Source organism: Myiozetetes cayanensis, unplaced genomic scaffold (assembly GCF_022539395.1).
Source record: "Myiozetetes cayanensis isolate MyiCay16 unplaced genomic scaffold, myiCay2020 scf5-8, whole genome shotgun sequence".
Classification (NCBI taxonomy): domain Eukaryota; kingdom Metazoa; phylum Chordata; class Aves; order Passeriformes; family Tyrannidae; genus Myiozetetes; species Myiozetetes cayanensis.
In genome coordinates this window covers 114,713,802-114,740,980 of record NW_026087742.1, presented here as the reverse complement: position 1 = coordinate 114,740,980, position 27,179 = coordinate 114,713,802, and the positions used below count along the sequence as shown (strand labels likewise).

Below are 27,179 nucleotides of genomic sequence, written 5' to 3'. Positions count from 1 at the left end.
ATTTAGAATTTTTATTATAAAAATGAAAATTATTATTATTTTTAGGGTGTTTTTACCTTTTATAGCACTTTTCCATCTCCCCAGCTGGATCCTGCACAGCAGCAGAGATGGAAAACAGTGTGGAAAAGAGCATCTCCCCCCCCCCCACCCCCAAACAAAAGGCAGATGCAGCACCCACCACTCCATGTGCTCTCTTGGGCTAATTAGATGAGATTAATTCTGGATTCTATCAGATTAATTCTGGAATTGCTGACTCCATAAATAACCAGCCTCTCAATGACAACATGGAATGTGTATTCAGACACCTCCTCAGAGAGGGAGGGAGGGAGGGGTAGTTTTTCTTTTGAAATAAAAAGATTTCAGCATTATCTAGTTCATTTTTAGTTCACTGCAGCCACTTGGAGCTGGGAAATCCTGAAGGGAAAAGGAGATTTTGGGGGGAAAATTGGCAAGAAATCGTGTGGTTCGTTTAATCGCTTGGTAGGCGGAAGACAAAGACTGCCCTAAAAATCAGATTTACCAACCCAAAACGCCTTCAGGGACGTGGTGAGATTGTTGGGGCTGTGCAGTCGGACTGGCTGATGCTGGGGGTCCCTTCCAGCTCGGGATATTCCATGATTTTTGGTATCCTAACTTTGCAGCAGCCCTGCTTTGTGGAGGCCCTGGACACTCACGGCGAGGGATGGGGAGACCCCAGAGAACCAAAAAAAGGTGAGGCCAAATTCGGGAGCAAATAATCCCTCTGGAAAACACGTGCAGGGATTGCACACGGGGAGCCAGACTCGGTCATTTCTTCCTTTGTTCTTTCCAGCATTTCTTTAGGTTTAAAAAATGCAGCTCAAATGACCCAGCCCTGGACGTGGGGATGGTTGGGAGTATCTCTAATTTTGTGTCAGGTATAGAATCACTCCCAGCTCTTAAAGAGCTGCAGAAACATTTGCTTACTCCACACAACCCTTATTTTAACAGCAGTTCATATTTGCTTATTATATATATATATAAATATTATATAATATATAATTATATATATATCATATATAACACATCATATATATCATATATATATGATAGATATATTATATATATTATATATGTTAAATATATATCTATATATGTTAAACATATATAATATATATATTATATTATCTATTATATATTTGCTTATTTTATATATATCATATATATAATATATATCATATATGTATTATATTATCTATTATATATTTGCTTATTATATATATAAAATATTATATTATATATATCATATATAACACATATCATATATATCCTATATATATGATATATATATTATACATATTATATATGTTAAATATATATCTCTATATATGTTAAATATATATCTATATATCCTATATGTATTATATTATCTATTATATAATATTGTATATATATAAAATAAGCAAATATGAACTGCTGTTAAAATAAGGGTTGTGTGGAGCATGATATATATTATATATATTATATATATGTTAAATGTATATCTATATATAATATATATAAAAATATATGATATATATGATATATAATATCATATTTGATTATTTATATATATATAAAAATAAGCAAATATGATATTATATATATATTTTATATATATATTTTATATATATATATAAAAATCCTCATTTTGAAATCTCCAGGCCTAGTCTGGATGTGATACTTTGTATTTAGATGGAGTGAAAATTATTTTAATCTGAAATGTAAAAATCATACTTTCAGGTGTACAATTTTATTTATTGGGTTTTTTGGTTTTGTTTTTGTTTTTTTTTGGGAGGGGGTGAAGGATGTTGCTGGAGCTAAACCACCCAGGAAAAGAACAGAAAATCGAATTTTAAAGTAACTCTTGCTGCCTTTGAGATGCACCGTGATTGTTTTACTCCCTCGGGTGGGAAGATTTGTTGGGCTCCAAGAACAAAAACAAGAGAATTAAGCACAAACCAACACAGGTCCTGACGTCTCATTCTTGTGGGAATTCTCACTCTCACAGTGATGATTTCAAGAAACTACATCTGACAGCAGGGAAATGGTGATTTCTTACTGACATTTTGTTTTTGCTGAAAATTTTATCCAACCAGCTCAAAAGGGGATGCTCCAAACCCTGGAGAGGAAAGCAAATTCAAGTTTCAACATCTTCTGTGTAGTTAAAAAAACCCAAAAACCCTCAAACAACAATTTAGGAATTTACAGGTCCCTTTTAGGAACTTTCAGGTCCCTTCCAACTCAAACTATTCTGTGATTCTTTAATTTAAAGTTACTGTTGCCCTATCTACAATAAAATATAAATTAAGAGTGAACATTTTCTGCTGTGTACAAACTGAGTTAGATTTTCCAATTAATTGGCTTTTCTCAGAGTTGCTTTTCAAAAATGTTGTCTGACAGTCTGAAAAGAAAAAGTACATAGTGTGTGCTTAATCAATATTTACAAAATTATTTCAAAATAATATGTATTCCAAAGAGAAAACAATAGAAACTACAGGTAAATAAAGATACAAAAGATTAATTTTAATGTAAATGTGAAAGGAGCTTTTCGGTTGGGTCTTGATTCTGCTGTTTGGGCTCTTAATGTGCTTTTTGTGATCTCTGATTCCAATCAAGCTTCTGATTAGTGCTGGTAAAGAGGTATTTTTTAAAACCCTGTTGGGGTTTAACCCCAGCTGGCAACTCAGTATTACACAGCCAGGAAAACCCAATCCTTACACTGACTGAAAATCCCATTTTCTTCCCCTCACTGAACTCCCTTTTGGTGGTGTTATCAGCTCTCTACAGATAACCCCCAAGAACTAAAGGAAAATGTACATTTCCCTGGCTTTGGGGCTCCTAAAATGGACAAAGTTTGGTAAATGTGCAACTTTTGGCACATAAATTCTCCAAAGTCCACTCAGTCAGAGGAAAGCAAGGTGGAGCTGAGCAGAGAAATGAACTTTAGTGGGGAATTTTACAGAAGAAAATAAGTGAAATCTTCATTTTTAGCCTATTCTAAATAATAAATATATATATACTAAATAATTAATATCTCTTTACAGTCAGAACTGGATGGTCAACTGATGAACTGCAGATCAAAGGGAGCCCTGGGGTTTCAACACCCAGTGAGGTGAGTTAAATCCTGTCACTTGACCCAGGAAAAGTGACACCTTCCAACATGAGACATATTCCTTGTCAGCAGAAGAATCCCTTTGCCTCTGGAATATCTCTTTTTAGTAATGCAGTTTAATTAATTAATTAATTAAAAATAACTAACTAAATAAATTATTAATTATATCATTAATTTTTATCCCTCCACGAGGAAAGATGCCGAGGCTGAACAGACCCTGAAACAACGCAAAAATAAGGAAAAATTAATCTTAAAAAAAAACCCAACGTTTTTCTGCCTCATCTAATTTATATTTACATTTATTGATATGATAACGAGCTCACCAACATTTTGGATTCTTTTAAGGCTTAGTGATGTAGAAACTCCTGATTGGGGGAAAATTAATAGAACATCCCCCTTCTTTACAAGCACCCAGCCCCAATCTAACCCTGGCATCCTAATCTTAACTCCAGAATGAATGAATTCATTTCCAGAAAACCAGTTTTAATATTCCAGCTAGCTTGGATGGACAAATGTCACAGAGTTTGTTGTTTTATTTTTTTCTATTAAAATATATTTTTTTTTCTCCTTATTAGACTTTATTTGCCCAAGTCCAAATCCCAAAAGTTTCTTACTAACATGGGAGAGAAGGTTCTGGCCAGTTTTCCAGTACAAGCTACAATTCACTTCTACAATGATGATGCCAACTCTGAGGAAGAAGAAATGAGCTCAGCCTAATAAAGAACAGCCTTGAGGAAACACAAAATCAACCTTAAAAATTCCAGAGCTAAAAAAAAAAAAAAAAAAAGAAGAACTGTCAGAAATACAGGCACAAATACATCTGACCAAAGAAATACATCTGACCAAAGAGAGAAATACATCAAAGCTCAAAATAAAACTATTTATAACCATCTTACCAAGGAGAATGAGTCAATGGAGCTGGGAAATGAGAGGAAATCCTTTTGTGTTGGGAGAGACTTTTAAATAAAGCCCTGAAGCTGAACAAAAGATTATGAGCTTTATAAAGCAAGTTGGTTTGAGCAACACAGGTAAAGGACTTAGTTACTCTTTTTTTTTTACATTGCAGCCTTGATAAAGTGAAAATTGGATTGATTGGGAGACTGAATAATGTAATGCACAGCCCCAAAAATAACCCAAAGGCTTTGAAACACGAGGAAATTTGAGCAAGAAATTATTTAAAATGCAAAGACTGTGGCTCGTTAGCTCCATGGGGCATTTTTATTCTGATATAAATCCTGAGTGCCCAATTGAAATAACCCATTTCCAGTACAACCCACTGTCAAGACAAGTCCTAAACTAAAGTTGCAATATTTTCTGGGGTTCTGCTGCCATTCTGTTATTACCAGATTTTTCCCCCCCCCTGTAATCAGAAAAGTGTCTTTTGCCAGTCAGAAAAAAAAAAGGACTCGATTAACAACCATGATTTCATTTAGTGACACATTAAAACACACGTAATGTGGTACTTTTTTTCTCTCACCATCCTACTGTGTGTGCTCAGAGAGTTTGTCAGCACTTGCTTTGCTGCCAGCAGTTTTTAATTAGCTCGAGGATTAATTATTTGGCCCCACCACGTTTGAAATTTTTTTATCCTTCGTGCCTCTTATCCCCAACCAAAACTAGCCTGGATTCCCCAGAGAGCAGGAAAAGGCAGAATTCCAGATCCTTGACCTTTTCTGGAAGTTTTAAGAACCACCTGAAGTTTGTGTGTCAGATCTTCCCCTCGGTGACGTCCTGGCAAACAAAATCTGGCTAATTAGGACTCCAAATAAATTAATTGCACTAAAAGGAAGGAGGTTTTCTTTTCAAATCTCCGTTTGCAAACTAAAAAGAAGAGCCTATTAATTAAATTTTCACAAGGGGCCAGCAAACTGTGATATAGGGAATGACAAGAACGAGATGAATTTTAAACCCCGAAGTTTAAATCCAACGTGGAAACTCAGCTTTTACACCTTCATCATTCCCACATCTCCTCTTCCAGGCACGTGGAACCAAAACACAGGCATTTGAAAGGTCTCTCACAAGACACCCTGAAATTATTGATGCCCTCATCGTTCAGTCTGTAGCCAAAAGAAACAGAAAAGCCATTTTGTGTGCGTGGGATGTGTCATCACAGACCTGTAAAGTCATCGGAGATGACTTTACAGGTCTGTGATGACACATCCCACGCACACAAAGTGCTCTGTGATCCCTAACCAGCCTGTCAATAATTGAGAGAAGCCCCAAAATGAACTAATGTAGCATCTTTGTGATTCAGCTGCCGTGAACTCCCAGTTTCCAGTTCCGATTTGCTGCCTCATCCGCAAAGTTCACGGCGGCCCTCGAACCATCCGTCATTTACAGGAGGAAAAAAGACAACAAAGCCGCCCCAAATAAGGAATTTATCACGACTTTGCTACTTCAAACACGGGCCTAGAGACAGCATTTCACAGATTAAATTGTTGGCGCCATGAAACTGCCCTTGGGAATTCCAACAGCTGCAGCTTTTCCAGGAAAACGCTCCTTTTGATTCCCACTCCCTAAAATGATGGCAGGAAAAGGGCAATTAATGTTCCACTGGTACAGGAACGCTGGAGAGGTATCCACACAATAATTTGATATTTTGATTGCATGTCTGCATGTGAAAAATCATAATTAGGGTTTGTGTTCATGAGACAGTCCTGGATTCTTTGTCCAAGGTCTTTTGAGCTAAAGGCCACATAAATCCAAGGAAAGCATATCCAGAAGTTTGCTGACTGTTCTTCCTAACTACAGTGCAGCAATAATTTGGATTAAGAGGGAACAAAAACTGCCACAGGAATTTCTTTTCCAGGCTACATTCACACTGACTGACAAGAGCAGCAGAGCTGAGAAGAGGCAGCATTCCCTATAACAGTTTAATGAGCTCCAGAGATGACAAAACCCATCCAATTCACCGAAACACTTGCTATTTAATTACACTCCACAGAATCACGATTTCCAGGCTGGGTTAATTCTATCAGCTGCTTTCAGCAGAGGGCTGGGAATTCAGCTGATCCATGAACTGCAGAGCACACCCCCCAAGATTTACTTTGGCAACTTCCCCGTCAGGGAACTGGCAGAACAAAACTGAACCCTTCCAAAACTTTCTCCTCAGGAAACATTTCAATTCATGAATAGAGAGATACAAAACCCCCCCATTCATCTCAGCTGTTTGAAAGCTGCAGACTCTGCATTGAGCATTTCAGTGACTCAGACTCAAGTGCCCGTGGAAAAAAAGGTGCATTGTGGGACAAAATGTATTTACACAAAATCCCCAACCAACTCTTCTGTTTGTAAGGCAGAAATACTCGATCATTTATTTGCACTCACAAATGACACAGAAACTGCCTGGTAATAAAATCAAGTATTTGAATTTTTTTTTTTTTTTTTCAAAAGAAGAACTCCTGAAAAGAGGATGGAGGGGGGGGGGGATTGTCAGGGTCTGCCACCTCTCAAGGGAAAGGAGGAGAGGGAATGGCCTCAAAGTGCCCCAGGGCAGGGTCAGAGCAGAGATCAGAAACAATTTCTCCCTGCAGGAGTGGTCAGGCCTTGCAAGAAGTGTCCCAGGGAGGTGGTGGAGTCCCTGTGTGTGGGAGTGTCCCAGAGGTGTCTGGATGTGGCCCTTGGGGATGTGGATTAGGGGTGATCCTGGTGGTGCTGGGTGAGGTGGCACTGGATGATCCTGAAGGTGGTTCTGTGACTATTTGGATTGTCTCACCCCGACCTCCATTCTCATATTTCAGTTTTCTCAGAGATTAAACATTCACTAATTCTACAGCTATAATCTCTTCATTAAAGGACCTTTTAAGCCCAACTTTGCCTGATTTAACTTACAGAATCTAAAGGCCCACTAAAAAAGAATGTCAGTATTACTTTACCAACATCTTCCCTCGGACACACTTCATTTGCCATTGGTGGTAAAGTTGCATTTTTAATGTTATTTATATATATATATATATATTTAGACCACCTAGCACAGATGTGTACCAGGATAAACATTTATTCTTACAGCTTTCAGTTTACTGTGAGAGCCTCTGATTGTCCCTACTCACATCTCAACCTTTGCCACAACAAAATCCAGACTAGAATGTTGCTCACATTTTAGCTCCAGTCACAAACAGTGGTTGTTCTGAAGATGATCCAATCGAGCTGACAGCGTTCCTTGTGTGCTCAAAATAATTTTGGAATGGTGTGTACAATGCTTTAGGTAACAGCCAAAGTCCACACCTGGATAACTCAAGGAGAATCATGGAATGGTTTGGGTGGGAAGGGACCTTAAAGATGATCCAGTTCCATCCCCTGCCATGGGCAGGGACACCTTCCACCAGCCCAGGGTGCTCCAAGCCCCATCCAACCTGGCCTTGGACACTTCCAGGGATCCAGGGGCAGCCACAGCTTCTCTGGGCAACCTGTGCCAGGGCCTGCCCACCCTCCCAGCCAGGAATTCCTTCCCAATATCCCATCTAACCCTGCCCTCTGGCAGTTTGAAGCCATTCCCTGTGTCCTGTCACTCCAATCCCTTGGAAAAAGCCTCTCTCCACGTTGTTACTCCCTTCCCTTTCCAGCTAAGATGGAAGGAGACAGATGCTCCACCACCTTCACACAAATTTGGCAAGCCCAGCTCCCTTATTTCCAAGGGCACACCCCCATTCCACTGGAATCCAGGCACCTCTGCTATTTTCCCAGGACATGTTTCCACACACTTCCATTCCAATCCCTGTCCTACCAGATGAAGTTTTACAGCAAGATGTGTAAAATACCCTCAGCCTCCAACAGGGCAAAAAAACTGCAGAAGAATCCTAAAAGGTGCATTTAAAAAGCAAGGCTGAGGTTTCATCACTTGGTTTATCCCAGCAGGGACAAGGATTGGGCTCTTATTTAGTTGTGCTACAGCAGCGAGGTCAGGAGGGTGAAATCGAGGGCAAATTTAGGTTTGTTGCCTTTATTTATTTAGTTCTCCCTCTGTGTGGGAGAAGAATGGATGGACACCTGATATCCAGCCTTTGAACAGGTATGTTTTGTAAAGAAAGGCCCTGCCAGCGACACTGTTCAATCATTCCAGGTTTTTGTTTTTATTCTGAGTATCTAAGGCAAAATCTGTATAAATAGGTGTATATTTACAAAAATCTCTCTCCTCTTTGCTGGCAGAGTTGCATCTTCTCCTTCATCACCATTCTAGCCAAGACTTGCAGACCCCCCACCAACGAAACGATGGATCCCCACCACCTGCAACTCCCCACGAGGCATTTACGAGCCCACAAACGCCACGTTCCTGGTTTTATTTTGATCCCTGAAGTGTCAAACAGCCCCCAGGTTGAAGGAAAGGTCACCTGGGGTGCCTTTGAAGCACCAGTGACAGAAAAGCGAAGATTGAGTTTCGCCCCCTGCAAGTTTTACTTAAACAAAAGCCCCCCTTCTCCCTCCTCACTCTGTTGGTTTTCCCATAATTGGGGGGGGGTCTGCAGTGAAAGGAAATGGCAGATTCATCACTGATCCAATCTTTGCCCAAGGTTTACAGCCCTTTAATTTGTGTGCTTTCAGGGCTTCGAGGGCATTTTCCAGCAGCTCTGCTTGATCCCTGAAGGGATTTGGGCCTCCTTAGCGAGGGACTGAATTAATCCCCACATCAGATGACACCGGGAACGTGGCCTTCAGCTGGTGTCAGTCCAGGATTCCAAATGAAATTGCTCTCTCACAAAGCAAAAGGAAGGTGGAACACATTAAATAAAAATAAATAAATAAAAAAAAAGGTTACAGTCAATACTTCAATGTCCACGATGCGATCAGAGAAGTGACAAAAGAGCAAATGCATCTTTGTGGCCGCTGATCACAAAATCTTGAACTCATTCTACCCACGGGTGTCTGAGCATGCAAAGTAAAATGTAATTAAAGGACAAAAATCGTGGCAGGAGTGGGAGACAACAGCAAACTAAACCCCAAAACTTCACTGAGGAAGTTCTACAACTCCCAAACAAATCGACACTGCACAGATTTACAGCCACCAGGCCGAGCTACAAATATTCTTAAGGAGTTCCCCCCAACAATATATCAAATATCTAATCTCATTTCAGAGCAAAATGTTGAAAAAGCACTTTTTCTTTCATTAAGGAGGTATTTTTCTCCTACACATAATACTCAACACAGAGGTTTTTTTCTTCAAAAGCAGGTAGAAAACCCAACCAACTACAGGTTTTGTATTTATATTTATACCCAAATTTATATTTATATTTGTATTTATATTTATACCCAAATGATTGTCAGCAGGTCTTGAGACTTTCCAGACCATCAACTGATGGTCATTTTGCCTGATTTCTAAAGAGCTGGCACAAGATTTTCCACACAAACTTTCAAAAATTTCCTATCTTTTAATGAAATAGCTCAAGTTCTTAACTAAATTCTCTCTGCTCTGAAGTTGGTTTATGAACATTATAAAGCCTAATAAACAATAATAGCCTATTCTCTGGTCTTTATAACCAATCTAAATAACCCTGACACCTGAAAATAACTGGATTTGTGGCTCTCTAAAGGAAAAAATAAAGGAAAATTCACTGTTTTAAGAAACATCTGAACCACACCCCTAACAACAACTCATTGTGCTTTGTGTTATAACCTCGGGCTGTAATAAGATGGGCCTGCCAGTTCCTGTATTTACAGATATTTCCTTGAACCAGGTTTTCAGTATTCTTAAAAATGTTTAAAAAAAAAGTTAACTTCAAGACTCATTTCAGAAAATCTTCACAGCCCAACTTTCTTACTTCTGGTATTCCTGGTAATTCAATAATCCTGCCAATTTTGGGAGGGGGGATCAATGTATTTTACTGAATAAAGAATTGTGTGAAGAAAAATGGACCTTTACCCAGGAGAATTAACACAGAACCACAGAAAAAATGGTGAGCTCAAACACCTAAAAACGAGCTACACTTTATTAATATTTACAAAGCAAAGCTTTCTATTTACAATGTAAACAGTTCCAATTAACTTAATAAAAAATAGATCCTCGACACTTGACCAGCAAAAGCTTTTTTTCCTCCCTGAATTTAAGGGGAAATAGAATTAAACTATGGAAATAGAATTAAACTAAGGTGTTTCTTTCCCTCTCAGAGGGAAAAGACAAGTTACAGGACATTTTAAGCTCCCAAGAATGGCTTGGTAAATTAATGTGGTGTAATTCTCATACCAAGGCAGGTTGTGAAGGTAAATAAATTTGTTAATATAAATTTAGTTAGGGGAAAAAAACCCATAAAACCTTTGTTCTCCAAGCTGAAAGAGTATTTTTTTTTTTGTTAGCTTGGAGAGGTTTTGACTGTCCTTGTGCAACATTTCCACTAATCCTTTGCTCAAACAAACCTCGGTACTGACTATCTGCTATTGCAGATTCCTTTTTCAGGGAGGAAAAACATCCTGTTCACTTCACTGATGGGAATATCCCTCAGTGCTGGAATTGCTTCCTCCTGGAATTTCTTCTGCTGCTGCTTTTTTGCGTAGTTATCTGCAAAAATCAACGGGAACATTTCAGATATCCAAAGCTCTGGAAAGAAAAGAGGTGCTCCACATTGGAACACTGTGTAAATTTAGCTACTTTTTTAATTCTTTCACTCCAACACTTCGGTACTTCCAAGAGCTCAAACATTTAAAGGCTTAAAATTTGGTTTATATTCTATAGGGCTGCATATAAAGATTTACAGGAACCACCAGCTAAGCATCACAAAATCTTAAATCAAAGCCCAATAAAGTTACCTGTGATGGTGTGTGTGGAGTCGAGTGGAGCTGTGCTCATCATGTTAATCCCAAAAAGCAATATATAACCAATTCCTACAGCAACCAGGAGGTAAACTGGCAAAGCAACTGCCCAGTACCTGGGGGAAAAGATTTCAAAATTTAACATATCGTGATAATAAATTTACTATATTTTCGTCAGCAAATTTCCTGAAAACAAAACATCAAATTTCTCATAAAAAACGCAAATGTTATTTATTTCACTGCACAACGAGAAGCTTTCACCACACCTGCTACCTACATAAAAAAAAAAAGCTTTACAAAAATTACAGGCCTTTATCATGAGGGAAAAAATTGATTCAATACAAGGCTGCTATTAAAAAAAAAAAAAAAAAGCTTTTTAATTTTAAAATAATTAAGGGTGTCTCAGAGTTACACATATTTAGGTTAAGAACTTACTTTTGAGGCCAGTATGTCAGTCCCAAGGAGAAGAGCCAAGTCTCAGGAATATATGCCCAGATGAGATATAAAACTGCACAGGGGAATTAAAAAGCCACAATAGTTAAGACTGATGCTGGTTTAGACTTCCTAACTTTCACTTTTACACCACTTAAACCAGAACAGCTTTACCAAAAACACTGCATAACAAAACACAGACACCCAACCCGCCCAGTAAAGGGGCAAAGTTTTGCAGCTGGGTTATTTGGGATCATTTTTATATTTGCTTTCACATTTAATTGCTGATTTCCCCACGGGGACAGACAAAAATTTATTCTGAGCTGAGCTGCAGAACACAAAAAAAATCAACCCAACAAAGCCAAAACCTCTGTAAAAGAGGCCAAAAGAATCTGAATGGAGATGAAAATAAAGCAGAAAAGATCACGTGGTTGGAGGGAAAGCTGTGGAGCTGCAGTGCCAGGATGGAACTCGTGAAAAAGCCACTGGAGGTACTTTCTGGTTCTTGGCCAGCTCATCATTTCCACATCAGCAAAACCAACACCCAGAAATGTTGCTCCACAACACCAGCAAGCTCGAGGAGAGCAGCACAGGAGCCAAAATAAAAAGCCACGGGGGCTTCCTGTGAGAGGAACAGAAACCAACTCACTTCCCTTTCCAGCTGCTGCCTCGGAGCCAGAAAGACTTGGAGCAGCATTTGGTCATTTCAGGTTACATTATTTGCCCACAGGGTGTTTGCAACACCTTTTCTTGTGCTGAAAAAGTGCTCTGAGCATCACAAAAACCCTGGGCCTGTGTGTTGGCACCTGAGACATGCCCAGTGAAACGCTGAAGAACCTGTCACAGCAGCAGAGAAATGCTGCCATAACCCAAATTAAATCCCAGGGCCGTTCACCAAATCAACTTTCTTTTTCCTGTATTTTCTTATTTATTTTTTCCACCAGCCCAGGTTGCTCCAAGGCCCTGTCCAGCCTGGCCTGGGACACTCCCAGGGATCCAGGGGCAGCCACGGCTTCTCTGGGAAAGGTGTTCCAGCCGGGAATAACGTCTGCCTCCTAAGCAAAGCAGCGTTTTTGGGCGTCTCGGTTGCCGGGATACTCACTGAAGCCAAACCACGATCCTAGAAAAAGGGCAAATCCGTAGATCGCCCTTTCTGGCAGCGGGGCCGGCGAGTTCTCAACCATCCCGGTGTCCTCCCTTTCACCCTCGCGGGGAGGGCGAAGAGCGGGGTTAGGAAGATGCTCAAGAGGTTTCCCGGGAAGTTCCTCTGGGAACGAGGGGGCGCGCCCAGCTACCCACACCCACGGGTGGGGGGATACTCCCTCCTGAGCCCCGGATTAAGGGGATACTCTCTGCTGAACCCCGGGTGAAGGGAATACTCCCTCCTGAGCCCCGGATTAAGGGGATACTCCCTCCTGAGCCCTGGATGAAGGGATATTCCTTCCTGAGCCCTGGGTGAAGGGGATACTCCCTCCCTCCTTCCCTTCTCCCTTCCCTTCCTCCCTCCCTTCCTTCTTCCCTCCCTCCTCCCTCCTCCTCCCTTCCTTCCTTCCTTCCTCCCCACGCACCGCCCGCCCGCAGCTCCCCCCGCCCGGCTGCGCCTCCTTCCTCTCCGGAGCGTGTCCAGGGAGGGAAAACAAGCCCCTAGGGCGGCAGGAGAAGGAAGAGGAGGAGAGAGGACGAAGAAGAGGACGGATGATGATGGAAAATCCAATCCCATTCCATCCCATTCCCACTCCCATCCCTTCCCGCCCCCCTCTCCCCCGCACCTTCCCCGCCCCCGCGCGCGCGCGCGCAGGCGCACGGCCCGCAGGTTGGCCGGCGCCCCGTGACGTCACGGGGCGGCGGGCCAATGGGCGGCGCGTCCGGCGGGGCTCGCGCCGGGGGCGGGGCGGGGCGAGAGGCGCGTCCGGGGCCGCGGGGGCCGGAGCGGAGCGGGAGGTGAGGAATGGGATGGGATGGGATACAGGGATGGGATACCGGGATGGGATACGGGCATGGACGGGGGCCGATACAGGGATGGAGGGGGCCGTACAGGGGTGGAGGGGGCCGTACGGAGATGGAGGGAGCGGTGGGAGCTCGCCTCGCCCCGCCCTGCCCCGCCCGGCGCTCGCAGCCCGCTGTCCCCCGGCCCGCCCGGGATCCACCGCGGAGCCTTTCCCAGGTCACTGCCTGTCCCTTGGAGCTCCGGGCGGGGTGGTGCCGGCCGGGGGAGACACGTCAGCGGCCAGCGGAGGGCTGGTGACGGGCGGGGCGGGGCCGGGGCTGTCCCGGCGTGTTCGGCATCCCGGGATGCGGCGGCGATTCCGGGGATGATGCGAACCCTGACCCTGCGCCCTGCCAGGCGTCCTGCCGGAGGGGTAGAACAATGAGTTACCTGACATAACAAGCTCTTAGCTGGTGCTTTAGGTGGCTGTTTTCAGCATTAACCTGTGCTGTGGAAGATCCGCGTTTCCTCCATGAAACCCCGGCAAAGCGTGATTCGCTGTGATCGTTTGAAGTGCCGCGAAGCGCTGGTTGTTTTCCTCTTGCCTTCCCCCGTGTGTTCCTCACCATCCTTCTCTTCCAGGGTGCTGTGCCATGGCTGATCCCTGGTCCATACCCGACCTGGCAACCCTGGCTCTCTACCGTGTGGATTCACCTTACCTAGAGCTGGTGAGTGGGTTTGAAACTGGGTGGAAAACTTGCAGGATGTTCCAGGGGAGTTTACACTCAAATCTGGCCCTGGCACAGGTTGCCCAGAGAAGCTGTGACTGCCCCTGGATCCCTGGAAGTGTCCCAGGCCAGGTTGGACGGGGCTTGGAGCACCCTGGGCTGGTGGAAGGTGTCCCTGCCCATGGCAGGAGGTGGCACTGGATGAGCTTTAAGGTCCCTTCCAACCCAAACCGTTCTGTGATTCTGTGATCTGATCTGCAGAGCACTTCCTGGTGTTGTTTAATTGAAACTGAGGCAAAAGTAACTTCTGCCATGTGCATTATTCACTTGCAGAGGCACTGAGCTGGGGGAGAACAGAGTCTCTTTGTCCTCTGTCAGGCAGGTTTGGGTGGCTCTGTGTGTGTACAGCTGTCACAGCAGGCAGTGATGTGTAGATCCTGTCAGCAGAACTCGCCCAACCTGTTGGCTCTGCCCCCAGACCATCCCTGGGCTGATGCCTGACAGATTCCCTTCCTTTCATTGCAAAGGAATCACCCCTTGGTTTGTGGGATTTTAACTCTGCCCTGGCTGCACAGTTGGCCCCTTCTTTGTTCTTGTCATCTCTTCCAGTTGCATCCATTTCTTCATGCCCAGTAAGGCTTGTACTTATTTAATCACAGAATCACAGAACAGTTTGGGTTGGAAGGGACCTCAAAGCTCATCCACTGCCATCCCAGCCCTGGGCAGGGACACCTTCCACCAGCCCAGGGTGCTCCAAGTTTATCCAACCTGGCCTTGGACACTTCCAGGGATCCAGGGGCAGCCACAGCTTCTCTGCCCAACCTGTGTGGAGGGCTCAGTTAGGAGATAACTTACAGGCTGTGTTGCTGTTGGGAAATACAGGTCGACTGGCCTAAAGTTCTTCCCATGCAGAAGTGAAAAGTGTGGGTAAATTGAATTTATTTATTTGTAAAGCTGTACCTTTGGAAGGAGCTGGTCCCACCAGAGTGGTGATTCCCACTGGAATGTGTTTATGTCAATGAAGGATGTTTGGGGCACGTGCTGCTGCCAAAATCAAGGGCTTTAAGAGTTGTGTCAGCAGAAGATAAGCAAGGTTTTATCTCTTAAATATCTTCTGCAAGTGCTAAAAGTTGGTTTCCAGGTTTGCCTGGGTGGGAACACCTCCAGGAGCTCCATGGACAGGGAGGGGGAAGTGGCTTGGTTTGGTTTTGGTTTTGGTTTGGTTTTCAGATGTCACAGCATCATCTCCTCCCTGCAGGGAAGGAGCTGTGGAGCTGCAAGCAGAGTTCATCTCCTTTCCTCTTTTCTTGCTGAGTGTCCCGACCTGTCAAATGTGTCGATTTTATAATTTGTATGTTTTAAATGACACATAAAAAAGTTTCATAACATAAAGAGACTTTGTAGGGATCTGTAAACCAGAACAAAGTCATTTATTCTTCAGCTTAAGAGGTTCATAAGTTTAAAACCTATTAAAGTACCAATAGATTCTGCTGCCCTGAGGCACTAAATCAACTATTCCACTTATTTTGATATATAGGAATTTATATAAATATACACACACTGTCAAAACTTAATTCTTATTTTTTTGAAAACCTGTGTTGTCTTCTTAAACACGTATAGTCAGGTATTCCTGAGCATTATTTTGCTGCCTAGTACCTGGTTTTGACTTACTAATTTCTAGAACACTGTTCTAGTGGGACTTAAAATGTTGTTTAAATTAATAGAGGTTTTCCTGTCCGTTCATAACTATTAACCTGTGGACATTTTTTTAATGGATATGCAGGTAAACATTTTTTTTTCCCCCTCATAAAACAGCCTCTACACCATTGTGTTAAGTAACTCCAGCAAACATGCTTTTTGTTCCCTGTTTGGTTTGGTTTGGTTTGCTTTATTTGCTTTTTTGGCTGTGTAATGTTAAGAAAAATATGTTTATCTTTAGGGTCATGGAACATTTGGTCAGACAGTGCTGCCTGATCCTAAAACAGGTATGTGAACTAAACAAATTTGCTTAAATTTTTCATGCACTTTCATGCTGGTTTTGATTCCTTTTTGATTTTTTTTCTCTTATTTTGCCTGAATAAGTAGAATTCATTGCCTGTGTTTTAATTGTAGCTGTGTTTTAGCTGTAGAGTCGATTTTTATTTTTAATAGGTGAGTTTTTGCAGTTACAACAATTAAATAAAAAATTTCAGTGGTGGCGGAAAATCAGGTGGCTCAAGAGCGTGGGAAGTTCTTCAAAATTGTTTTCACTGCACAAATGACAACCTGGAACGTGCAGGAGGCTCCCATGGACACAGCCAGCTGTGGAAAATTAACTTTTCCATATATTCAACCCCCCAGACGATGCTGCTCCTGCTCTGAGAGCACCTTGATGCCACCTCAGTCATCTGATTTACCTTTTAATTTACCTCAGAGCACTGGCTGCCACCCCAATACCCTAATTTACCTTTTAATTTCAAGGCAGGCTCTGAGGGAAATGGGTTATATTTTTGAAGGAGCCCTGCACATAAAGGTCTCTGAGGCCAAACAGATTATTCCTGATTTTTGGAGCTCTGGTCTCCTTGTTCGGGTTGGTTTGGACTCAGGAATAAAAGTCTGGAGATGATTGTTGGGGGTGTTTATTACACTTTGAATTTTGAGTTGTTTCTCGCCCCTGCAATGCCTGTCTGACTCCCCACCTGTTCTCCTGCAGGTGTTGATCCCTGTGAAGTTTGGTGCAATCAGCCTGTGGAGAGATTGAGGGAATATTGCAACGTGATTAAAATCCAAATGCTTTGGCCTCTCCTCTTCACCCAACAAAGCACTTCTTTCCAGGGGCAATTTGGGTGAGTGACCACCTTTCCAATTTTAATTATAATTATTATAATTTTAATCATTAATTATAATTATTATAATACCCTCATTATTAATATAATATTTATATTAAAACTAATTGTGTATTATATTAATAAATATTACATATAGATTAATTGTATTATTATATTATATTAATTATATATTATATTATTATATGATATAATTATTATTATATTATATTAATACAATATTTATGTGCTCTACAATGTAATAATAATGGTTAGGATGCTAAAAGGATGTTAATTAACTATTAGCAATTAGGACCGTGTACCACAGTGTTACTTCTCTAAATAAAAAAATTTATTGTGTTTTTATGTAAGAAATAACTTGTGCTTTTAAACAGTTTGATGTTTCAGGAATGGCATCTGTGGAAGACAATCTGTGAGTGTAATTTTTTGGAAGACCTTGCTGATTTAATTAAAAAAGTTGTTGTAAGTACTGGATCTCAACTTGGTGTAAGTTCTCGAGTAGAACAGGGTAATTAAATCTGTGCCTTGGGATTACATCTGAAATGAGACATTTCCTTTTGCTGCAGTGAATAAATTGGGTGATGGCTGAGTTGCAGCTCTCTAGAAAGAAGAAGCTTCCTAGGCCTTATTGGGATAACTCAGTAATTGCAGTCAATAAGTCACTGACTTAAATACTTGCATTTTCCCCCCCTCACTTTTTTTTCTCTCGTTCAACAAACGGCATTTTGAACTTGCTGTTACTGCTGACTTGAAACACAGACATACCAGTGCAGAGAAGGATGTAAGAAATGCTCTCAGCAGCTGAAGGGGAGAGATTGGTTGTGGTTTTTTAAATTGAGTTGTGACTCAGTTGGGTTTTTTTCACTTCTGGAAAGTCAGTGCTCGACCCCAAGCTACCCTTTTCCAGCCCGTGTTGTTGCACCTCTTCTTACTCCCTCAGCCTTTATCTCCTTCTCCATGTAAAACACTGTGTCATCCAACAGCAAAATCTGTTTATTTTCCCACCAAAATTTGCTGCTGATTACAAGAATATTGCCTGAATTTTGGAAATGGACCCAGAGCAGCTGCAGAACAGAAAACGCTCCTCAGTTAAACCTGAGCAGACAGAACCTGAAATGGTCAGCTCTGAATGACTTGATTTTTATTTCCTTTCTCTCCCTGTTCCAGAACATTCCACACTTTATCAGTGGCATATTGAGGATTGGCAATGGGATAGAAAATGTGAGTTTTTCCGGTTGTTTTATTTAAGATTCCCAAGCAGCGATACCCATTCAGTCTGTGCATGGCAGAGGAAGAGTGTGGTTTGGAGACCTGCTGATCCACCTTTATCCCCAAATTCAACCCCCTAGCAGAACTTTACTTTTACATTTTTCACCTGGTAAACTTTGGGAAAGTCCTAATTTCCCTGTTTTCATCTGTTTTTTTTTTCCCCACTTTGCTGGTATCTGTTGCCTGCCCTGTGTGAGCTGCCAAAGCTAAAATAAAAACATAATATAAAAATAAAAACAATAAAACACAAACATAGAAAATAAAAACCTATAAATATAAAAAATATATAAATAAAAACCAGAATACAACCTCACAACAGGACAAACAGTGTAAATACAACTCTGTGTTACCCACAGCTGCTGTATTTTGGGTGGCATTTGCCTCAAGTCCTGTGGGTTTTGATCTTATTTTTCAGCAGAAAGAAGCTTCTAAATCAAATCCCAGGGGCTTTTATATTATTTTGTCAAGAATTTCAGTCCTCAAAAAGACGTTTTTGAATTAAATGCTAACATTTGAATGCCTTCCCTTCCTCCTGTGGCACGAGCGACCTGCTGAATTTTGTGGCTGGGCTGTGCTTGGGGTACCCAGGTATTTGAGAGCTGTTCTCTGGTTATCTTCTTTTTTTTTTGTTGTTGGTTTTTTCCCATGGAAATAGGGTTTCTTTCAGCTGGAGGAGGCCCTGGATTGGATCAGATGCGTGGGTGATGCCAACATCATGAAGGGCCTGGAGGAGCTGGGCGATTTTGGCCGCCTTAAACTCGTAGCCCTTTTTACTCAGTGTAAGTGTGGAACCCCCCAAGGAACAGCCATTTACTGTCAGTGACTGTGCAGCAGTTCCTGCTCTTGTGTCTGTCGTTTAGGGCTTACTCAATAATAATTAGAAGGATTCTTGGGGGCAGGTGATAAACCCTTCACGTCTTCGGTAACTCTTCCACCCGCTGTAATTCTCTGGATTTTTTGTCACCAGGGGAACGTTCCATCACTAAAGTTGCACTGGAAGGTTGTGATTTAGTTGAAGAATTGAAAGCTCTGACCTGTGAGAGCTCCAGGAAGGTGAGAGAAGCTTTCAGAGTGGGTTTTGTGCTTTTTTTTTTAATTGCGTTTTTTTTGGGGGGGAGGTTTCTAATGATCAAGGGTTATAAAAATGCCCAAATGATTAAAGGTAAAAGCCTCAAAAGCTTGAGTGAGCCATTGTCCTGACGTAAATAATTGCCTTTACTTCTCATTGTTGAATTAAATGAGTTCAGTCCCAGTTTCTGAATTTGTTCTTTCTTGGTTTTTCACAGGACAGTGAGTTGATGAAACAGAAAGGGAATGATGAATTTTCCCGCCGAGCCTTCGTTTCTGCTATAATCTCATACACCAGGGCCATAGAGCTTTGGTAAGAACTGAACTGGTTAACTAGGTTGTGTTTTATATATATATATATATATATTGATATGTATTCAGTTTCTTCAGATTTATCCTCACTTTTTATGGTTTTGCTTGAGCCACTCTACTCAGAGGCCAAATGATACCTGATTGGAAAAAAAAAAAGCTACAGAGTGCATTTTTCATTCTATTTTGTTTCCCATTATTAGTGGTTGGTTGTGCTTTGATTGCTCCAGAAGTCCTGTTAGGGTTTAAAGCTGATCTAAAGTGACTTAACAGCAAGGAAATAAGTTCTTTGGTGTGACAACCACTTTGGGTGTTGTCCCTCTAAATATTCTTCCAGCAGAACAATGTGACCAAGTGCTGCAAATATTAATCACCTCAGCCCTGATGCAGGAGGAATAAACAAGAACAAATATTTTAAGTGCCTGCTCCTGGCAACTCTTAAGCTTGTTTTTTTTTTTAAGTCTTGTTTAGTTTCTTCTCCAAAGGAATTTGCTGGAAGGCCTTTGGGAGACTTTCCTGGGCTCTGTAAAAGGGAGGAAGAGATCAAATGAGAATTTTTTGTGAGAGCATTTATAGAGCAGTTTTCCCCTCTTCCAGTGGTCAGCAGGGTTGGTGTATTCACTGCTTGTATTATAATCCTGCAGATTCTGCTTTGCCACCTTCTGGTGTGTGTGAAATACTGGGAAATAACAAAACCCCCCAGGTTGTTCAGACTGTTTGGAGTTCTCAGGCTGAGGCCTGGAGCTTTGTAACTGTGATCAGCATTTTGCTGGTGTCTTGCTCCAGGTTTTTATGTCTGTTAAGGAGATTTCTCTGCCTGGGGTTTCCCACAGCAGAGTCTCAGACATCTGATGTCAGGGAGCGATAGTTTATCAGGAACAGCTCGAGCGTGGGGCCTCCAGGAGGGGCTCAGACCAAAGAAATCCTTCACAGACTGGGGGCTTTTCTGGCCTGGAGTCTTCTAACACCTTCTTGGACTCTTTAATTGAATTTAATTTTAAATTAATTGAATTAATTTAAAGCCCACCTTCCCTCAGGTTTGAGCAGGGCCCACTCAAACCCACCTGCGTGCAGTTAAACTTCACGTCATCACACCATTTCTGACACTCTCTGAGTAAGCTCATTTTAATCTCACAGGGCAAGAATACATTTTGGTCCCAAATTCCAGCTGATTTCAGCCTTTTCCCAGAGCTGAGTAAGGCTGACTGCTGTCCAGTGACTCAGGGGGAGCAAACCAAGAAGGGCTTTGCTGCAGAAGGGGGAGGGAGGAGCAGAATCCGGGCGGGAGAGCAAAGGAAATCCCGTGGTTTGTAAGGAGCAGAGGAAGTCCCGTCATTTCCAGGCGCTGGGGAGCTGAGCTGGTTTTTCTGAGAGCCAGCTGAGAATTACTTGAATTGCTTGGAAGTTGCATCAGTGGGCCCAAACGTTATCAATTATTGCGTAATTAAGGTGAACATCCTCAGTGATTTCACTTGTCAGTCCGGGGGGTTTGAGGAAGCTGCTCTGTGTTGGTGCCAGAGGAGCCTGCAGGCACTTGGTGTGGAAAATCCACTCTTTTTTTTATTTATTTGGTTTTTTCTCCTGAGAATTTTCAAAAGTAATCTGTGGTGCTAACTCTCCAAAATGTTTGGTTTTTTTAAGCCGTACAAACCACCTCCTGTATGGAAACAGAGCTCTCTGCTTCATTCTCACAGGAGATTATGGGTAAGTAACTCCTTTATCCCCCTGAAAGGTGGTGATCTGAAGTTAGAAATGGGCACCACGAGTAAGAAAATAGTTTAAAAGCTAAAACAGAGAGTTATTTGTGGTTCTGTGACTGAAGTTGTATGTGGTTATGGTTATATGTGTTATTTGTTATATGTGTTATTTATGTGTTATTTGTTATATGTGTTATTTTTTATGTGTTTTTGTGGTGCCTGGGACACCAGCCTGCAGATTTTCCTGGAGTACAGATAATAAACTTCTCTTCTTTTTTTTCTCCAAGGAGAGCTGTTGCTGATGGGAAAAGAGCCATTGTTTTGAAGCCTGACTGGCCAAAGGTCAGTTCCATGTTTCAAAAAAAAAAAAAAAAAGAAAAAAAAGAGATCTCATTTCAAAATTGTCTTTTGTTGGGGCTTGTAAATCAAGATAAGAACCCAGAGGTGTCTTCTAATGACAGAGGAATGCAAAGGACTGAGCGTTCTGCCTCAATCAACCACGAACACAGTTTGTATATTTATATTACAAGCAGGTCAAAATAACATTTTTAAGCGTTGTTCCAAGGTGTTCTGCGTGTTTAAAGGCAGAAGAAAACGTTTGTTTTGTCGTGCATAGCTGTGTTATCACCTGTTGGAAAGGAACACATGCAGTCCTTACAATAAAAACCCCTCATTGATGGATTTCCCAATTCTCTTGGCCTGAAGAAGAGTAAATAATGGATTAAAAGTAGCTGTTGAGATCAGGGGAAAAAGCAAATTTGCTCTTTCCCAGAGCCAGAGGTTGCAAGCTGCTCCATTTGAGAGCAGTTAGACAAAATCTCACTTTTTTTTTTTTTTTTACTGTAATTTTTTGGACTTAACCTGTGTGTGGGAAAAAAAAAAAAGCTTGAAATTCTTGACTCCTGTCCCTGTAGGGTCACCACCACTTCTGCAAGGCCCTGTCCTTGCTGGGGAGGCACCAGCAGGCCCTGGAGGCCAACGAGAGGGCTCAGGAGCTCTGCAGGAACATCCCCGAGGGGCTCAAGGAGCTCGTCCAGCAGCATCAGCAGCTGAAAAAGGAGGTGGAAGAAATGAATGGTATTTTATTTTATTTTTTTTTTGATTTTGAGATCTGCCTTCAGCACAGCAAAATTCCTTTGGGGGTGATTTTCCTTTTAAACCAGTAATTTTTAGTATCTTTTCTTGTTTGTTTTTTTTTTAATTCTCCCTTCTTGTGTAATTTTCCACAGGTACCAAACAACGTAAACAGAAGGCAAAGAAGTCTCTGCTGGAGAAAAAGTGAGCAGTTGTTCATGTTTCCTTCTCTTAATTGGCAGGTCTCAATGCAGTATTGATATAATTAGTAATAAAACAATAGTAATAGACAACAATAAAATATAAAATAATAAATAATAAGAGTAATCATGCTCAGTGCTTAATATCATTTAAGCACTGCATAACAAAATGTAGATATCTATCAATATATAAATATATATATCTATCAGTAAGTGATATCTATCAATAGATGGGTTGATATCTATCAATAAATAAAACTGGAAGGATTAAATTTATCCCAACTGCAGCCAGTTCTGATAAACCTGGTAGAGGCCTCCTAGGAGCTAAATAAACCATCCTGAATATCCAAAGCAGCAGGTGGTTATTGATTTGCATTCTTGATTATTTAATTTTTAAAAAATATAAATGTAATTCAATTCCTGTCCCTTTTGCAGAAAACAGTGCTGGGTTGTTTTTTTTTTTTGGTTGCTGTTGTTTTGTTGCTGTATTTTTGCTCAGCTTTGGGCTGTGTAATTTGGCTTTTCATAAAAATTAAATTAAATAAACCTTCAAATGACACATATTCATGAAAAGATCAAATCTTTTTAAGTGTGCTTGTGGAATTGCACTTCTGTGAGGGGCAGATTTGTTGGATTAATCCCTTTTTTTTTTTTTAATGTGACATGTATGGAATGTGCCTTAAATATGGCACATATAAATATGACACTTTTTTTATGCATCAGAGACTGCAGTTCTTCAAAACCTCACGGAATAACCTCTCAAGAGCAAAAAGAAACAGAAAAAACCAGAAAGAGAGCACAGGCTGATGCCAGAGGTCCTCAAAAACAGGATCCCAAGGTGAGTTCTGCTGGAATTGCAGGATTAGCAGTGCCTTGGTTTCCTCAGCAGCCTGGGACGCGTTCCTGGCGCTGAGTTTTAGCAGTTGTTCACTTTCCCTGTGATGTTTGGCTGCCAAATCTGTGCTCAGAACTCGGGATTGCCAGGAGGTGACAGGTGTCCTGCCTTTTACAGTCATTATTAATTTACAGAGGCATTTGGACTCTTTGCTGTTGCTATTTTAAAGTAATAAATTGGTACAATTTCGCCTCCAAAGTGGGTTATTAAAAATAAGCCACGTAACGTAGAAAATGGTGATTAATCACCTGAATTAATAACAAGACCAAACAATTACACACAAACACACACTTGAAAAAACCCTGTGTTTTTTAACCAGGAGAGGTGGGCAGGGCCTGGTGACGTGGGAGTGGGGAAAACGAAACCAAAGTAGGAGGGCAGAGGGCAGGAAATGAAAGCTCGAACCTGTTGGCAGAGAAAAGAAGCTGCAGAAAGCACCAGGAGTGCTTAAAGTGCTTTAGGATTTTTTTGGGGGTTTTATTGTCTCACAAGAGCTTTCATCTGCTTGCATGCCATGAAAACCTTTGTAATGTAGGTCTGTAAACTTGTTTGTCCTCCTTTAGGGTGAGCATTTCTGTAAAAAAGACTTGCAGATGATATAAATTATTACAAATTTGGGGGGGGGGGATCTAAACTGCACAACTGCACTTTGATTAATGAAATGATTTTCCTTTGCCTCTTGATTTGGGGACGTAATTTAGCACGTTATCACTAGGATTTCTCTGCTTAAATGCTGGTTCTTGAGGTTTTTTCCCCTTTGCTTAAATTCAGTGGGTGAGATGGATTTGGGTTTTGTTCTCTGATGTGTTTGCCATTAGGTGACTGACACCCAAAGATCAGAAAGCAAAGTTTCCACGCTGGAATTGCCACAGAGTGAGTTTATTTTTATTCTTTATCGAGCCTGAGTAATTTCTTCCTCTGCTGTTGCCATAATTAATAACCCAGAGAGCATCTGACGTGATTTTCACAACAGGAAGGGATGATGTTTCACTTCTTTTCCTGTTACTCAGACGCTTCTTCTCTTCTGTATTTCTGTCCTAATTCCCTCCTGCCTTTGCAGTTTGAGTCTCCTGGATATGATTGAATTCAAAACTGAAACTGGAACTAAAAAGCGACCCCTGAGTCACAGGTTTAGGAAATGCTTTCCCTCCTCCTGAGACAGGTTTGGGATCTAAGGGGATCTAAATTTAAGAGGAGTGTGTGGGTAGTTTCAGTATTTACTGTTCATTTGTGATGGCTGAACCTCCACGTAGATCCATAAGAAAACAATTCTGCACTTGGAGAGGGAAAAATGTGTCAGAGTGGATTTTGAGCTGCAGAGTTGAAAGTTGGTGTGATTTAATTGCTTATGTTCGGGTTTTTCAATGGATAAATCACTTTATAGAGGGAATTCCAACCCCTTCCCAATACTCCCACGGTGCCAAAGTTTCACTTTTCTGGAATGAAAGTGAAGTGCAAGAAGATCTAAGCTTCAAAGTGAAATCTTTTCCTAGATTTTTTTCCTGGGGTTTTTATCACCTGCTCTGGCTTTCCCAGAGAAATTGTGGGTGTCCCTGGATCCCTGGAAGTGTCCAAGGCCAGGCTGGACAGGGCTTGGAGCATCCTGGGCTGGTGGAAGGTGTCCCTGCCCGTGGCAGGGGGTGGCACTGGGGGACATTAAAGGTTCTTTCCAACCCAAACCACTCTGTGAAGAAACCATGAAGTGCTGAAGGAACTTGATGCCAAAAGCACGAACTGGGGAAGGTTCTTGGAAAGGGGAAGTCAAGCTCTGGAAGACAAAGCGGTTTTGGGGATGGTGGGAAGGAGCGAAGTGAGAGGTGGCACACAGGAATTTTTTGGGGGGCTTTGAAGGAATCCAGTGAATGCAGGCATTTTGCTGAGCAAGAAGGTGTGGCCTGAATGCTGATGGAACCTGAGAACACGTTCTGAACCAGAGGTTTACTGAGGCAGTGGAAAAGACCCGCCCAGTCGGTGATAACCACGGCACTGGAGGTGATTCCCTGGCTCCAGGGCACTCCAGGGACAGTTGGAGTTCTGCTCACCTGGCAGCAAGACCGGATCATGCCAATGCCTGTGGAATGTGGTGAGAGAGAGAGAGAGAGAGACCTGTGCATGCCCTTGGCTCCAGCAGCAGTGTGGAGATTTGGGAGAACCCCCTCGCTTCTGAAATTCCTTCTCCAGGACGAGTCTGGGTGCAGCTGAATTCAGTCTTAGGGACAGACCTGGTTTAAGGGTTTATAGAGGTATAATTGATCCTTTATACAACTTTGTCCCTCAGGATTAAGGATGGCAAACCAGATTTATACACAGGTAATATAAATCCTGCCTTTCAGTGGATGGTGGTGATGATTTGACTAAAGGGCTTGAATCAGAGTTGTCTGCTACACACTGTAAGTGGCTGTAACTGCTGTTTTTTTATTAAATCAACAAAAGCTAGCCTAGTAATTGCTATTTGTCAGCCTGGAGAGGGGAAGGCTCCCAGGAGACCTTCCAGTGCCTAAAAGGGGATTAACAGAAAGCTGGAGAGGGACTTTCCATAAGGGCAGGTAGTGGTGGGACAAGGGGGAATGAATGGCCTGGAGCTGGAGCTGGAGCAGGGTTGGACTGGATATTGGGAAAAAATCTTCCCTGTGTGGCTGGAGAGGCAGCAGAACAGGTTACCCAGAGGGTCTGGGGAAGGGGCAGTGTGGCAGAAGGGATGGCTGGATTTTAGAGGAGCTGAGGAGGGAAGAGGGACCATCAAAGGCAGAATGCTGGGAGAGAGAACTCTTGGCTCGAGAGATCAGAGGGCTGTGAAATGTTGAATGCAGTGATTTCATAAAACTCCTGTGCGTTCTGTGTTTGTTTTTCTTTTTTTTTTTTTTTTGTTTCCCACTTTGATTGCTTTATTTTCATTTTCTGTTTTTCCTTTCTCCTCCCCCCTCGTTATGGGGAACAAACCAGTTGATCTGAAGGGAGGAGTCAGGCTCCCAGGGACTGCCTGATCCGAGGCTGCTGTGGGTGGGAAGGAACAGCCTTTTCTTTTTTCTTTGCCTTTGTTCACTTAAAGGCTTTAAGACTTGCAGGAGTTTTAATGGAAGGGAACTTGATGGCACATTATCTTGTCTTAAAGTTGCTGAGTTTTTTAACTCATTTTTCAATTTATTTCGTGCTTTCTCTCTTCATGATGTGTCTTTTGGAGCATGTGTATATTTTTGTCAAGTATCTCTGGTCCCTCCTAATGGAAAGTTCTAGTGAAAGTAATACAGCTAATATTTTTAAATTTTTATGGGGTAAGTAAATCGTGTTTGCTGTTGAATTGATGTATCTCCTGAAGTGTTTTAAGTCAGCAGGATTTGATTGTTACCTTTTATTGACAAGTTTTTTTCACTTACTCTGAAAGTAGGATTTAAGTTGGGTGTTCTGTGGGAGGAGTTGTTTCTGTGGGAAATGTTTCTGGTATAATTTTTTGTTGAATGGCTTTTAAAATGAGACCATTCAAGGAAAAAAATAGTGTAGATTAAATTTCTTCTTTTGATGGTGAGGTGGTTTCTTTTGGCTCCCTGAAGATTTTGTTGTGAATGACAGGGTGGTTCCTTATGTATAATGAAGAAAAAGTGATAAATCTCTACCTCTAAACAGTGCAATGGTGAGATGCTGGAAGTGTTTTCTGGCTTTCCAAAGGATTATTGTTTTCCATCCTTTAAATATCTCTATGATGAGGCATTTCTGGTGATTGTTAGTGTAGCTTTGGGGTTTTCATGGGTCTGAACTGTTTCGAGAAACGGTTCACAGGACAGGTCTGAACATGTTCGCTCTTTGTGAGCCCTGAGTTTTGTTCTGATGCATTGAAATTTTATGTCATTAAATATTTTTTTAATGAGCAATGACTTCTGGCACGAGGTATTTCGGTGTGCATACATTTGA

General features: G+C 41.8%; 3 protein-coding genes across 5 annotated transcripts in view; 2 read left to right on the top strand and 1 right to left on the bottom strand.

The window, feature by feature from the left end:
* Positions 1 to 635: 635 nt before the first annotated feature.
* On the top strand, positions 636 to 13,671 carry RIPPLY3 (ripply transcriptional repressor 3). Its single transcript, XM_050332205.1, has 4 exons — positions 636 to 711; positions 3,045 to 3,112; positions 3,688 to 3,818; positions 13,319 to 13,671. The coding sequence occupies exons 2-4, from the start codon at positions 3,066 to 3,068 to the stop codon at positions 13,651 to 13,653; spliced, it is 513 nt and encodes a 170-aa protein (XP_050188162.1). The 5' UTR covers positions 636 to 711; positions 3,045 to 3,065; the 3' UTR covers positions 13,654 to 13,671.
* PIGP (phosphatidylinositol glycan anchor biosynthesis class P) lies at positions 10,001 to 12,707 on the bottom strand. Its single transcript, XM_050332896.1, has 4 exons — positions 12,384 to 12,707; positions 11,285 to 11,357; positions 10,847 to 10,965; positions 10,001 to 10,598 (listed from the first exon to the last, which is right to left on the bottom strand). Exons 1-4 carry the CDS (start codon positions 12,463 to 12,465, stop codon positions 10,468 to 10,470), a joined length of 405 nt encoding a protein of 134 aa, XP_050188853.1. The 5' UTR covers positions 12,466 to 12,707; the 3' UTR covers positions 10,001 to 10,467.
* TTC3 (tetratricopeptide repeat domain 3) overlaps positions 13,202 to 27,179 on the top strand; it is a 40,430-nt gene continuing 26,452 nt past the window's right edge. Inside the window, exons 1-15 of one of the 3 annotated variants that reach the window (XM_050332765.1) lie at positions 13,202 to 13,222; positions 13,851 to 13,936; positions 15,876 to 15,921; positions 16,629 to 16,761; positions 17,136 to 17,223; positions 17,929 to 17,982; positions 18,686 to 18,809; positions 18,998 to 19,083; positions 19,317 to 19,411; positions 21,049 to 21,111; positions 21,392 to 21,446; positions 22,019 to 22,181; positions 22,334 to 22,382; positions 23,102 to 23,216; positions 24,092 to 24,146. In XM_050332765.1, coding sequence (XP_050188722.1) covers positions 13,862 to 13,936; positions 15,876 to 15,921; positions 16,629 to 16,761; positions 17,136 to 17,223; positions 17,929 to 17,982; positions 18,686 to 18,809; positions 18,998 to 19,083; positions 19,317 to 19,411; positions 21,049 to 21,111; positions 21,392 to 21,446; positions 22,019 to 22,181; positions 22,334 to 22,382; positions 23,102 to 23,216; positions 24,092 to 24,146 — 1,201 coding nt within the window. In that variant the 5' untranslated portion in view covers positions 13,202 to 13,222; positions 13,851 to 13,861. Of the gene's footprint in view, positions 13,223 to 13,697; positions 13,937 to 15,875; positions 15,922 to 16,628; positions 16,762 to 17,135; positions 17,224 to 17,928; positions 17,983 to 18,685; positions 18,810 to 18,997; positions 19,084 to 19,316; positions 19,412 to 21,048; positions 21,112 to 21,391; positions 21,447 to 22,018; positions 22,182 to 22,333; positions 22,383 to 23,101; positions 23,217 to 24,091; positions 24,147 to 27,179 lie in introns of those variants that run through there. The other 2 variants (XM_050332766.1, XM_050332767.1) reach the window with 2 other exon arrangements.

What these genes read in the sequence shown, in the direction of transcription:
- RIPPLY3 (XM_050332205.1), top strand. Translation starts at nt 3,066, where the DNA reads ATGAACTGCAGATCAAAGGGAGCCCTGGGGTTTCAACACCCAGTGAG. An exon ending in GGGTTTCAACACCCAGTGAG is followed by an intron (nt 3,113 to 3,687) that starts GTGAGTTAAATC and finishes TCTCCTTATTAG; the next exon opens with ACTTTATTTGCCCAAGTCCA. An exon ending in CTCTGAGGAAGAAGAAATGA is followed by an intron (nt 3,819 to 13,318) that starts GCTCAGCCTAAT and finishes GGGGCCGTACAG; the next exon opens with GGGTGGAGGGGGCCGTACGG.
- PIGP (XM_050332896.1), bottom strand. Translation starts at nt 12,465, where the DNA reads ATGGTTGAGAACTCGCCGGCCCCGCTGCCAGAAAGGGCGATCTACGGA. An exon ending in CTGACATACTGGCCTCAAAA is followed by an intron (nt 10,966 to 11,284) that starts GTAAGTTCTTAA and finishes CTTTTCCCCCAG; the next exon opens with GTACTGGGCAGTTGCTTTGC. An exon ending in CTCCACACACACCATCACAG is followed by an intron (nt 10,599 to 10,846) that starts GTAACTTTATTG and finishes TGATTTTTGCAG; the next exon opens with ATAACTACGCAAAAAAGCAG.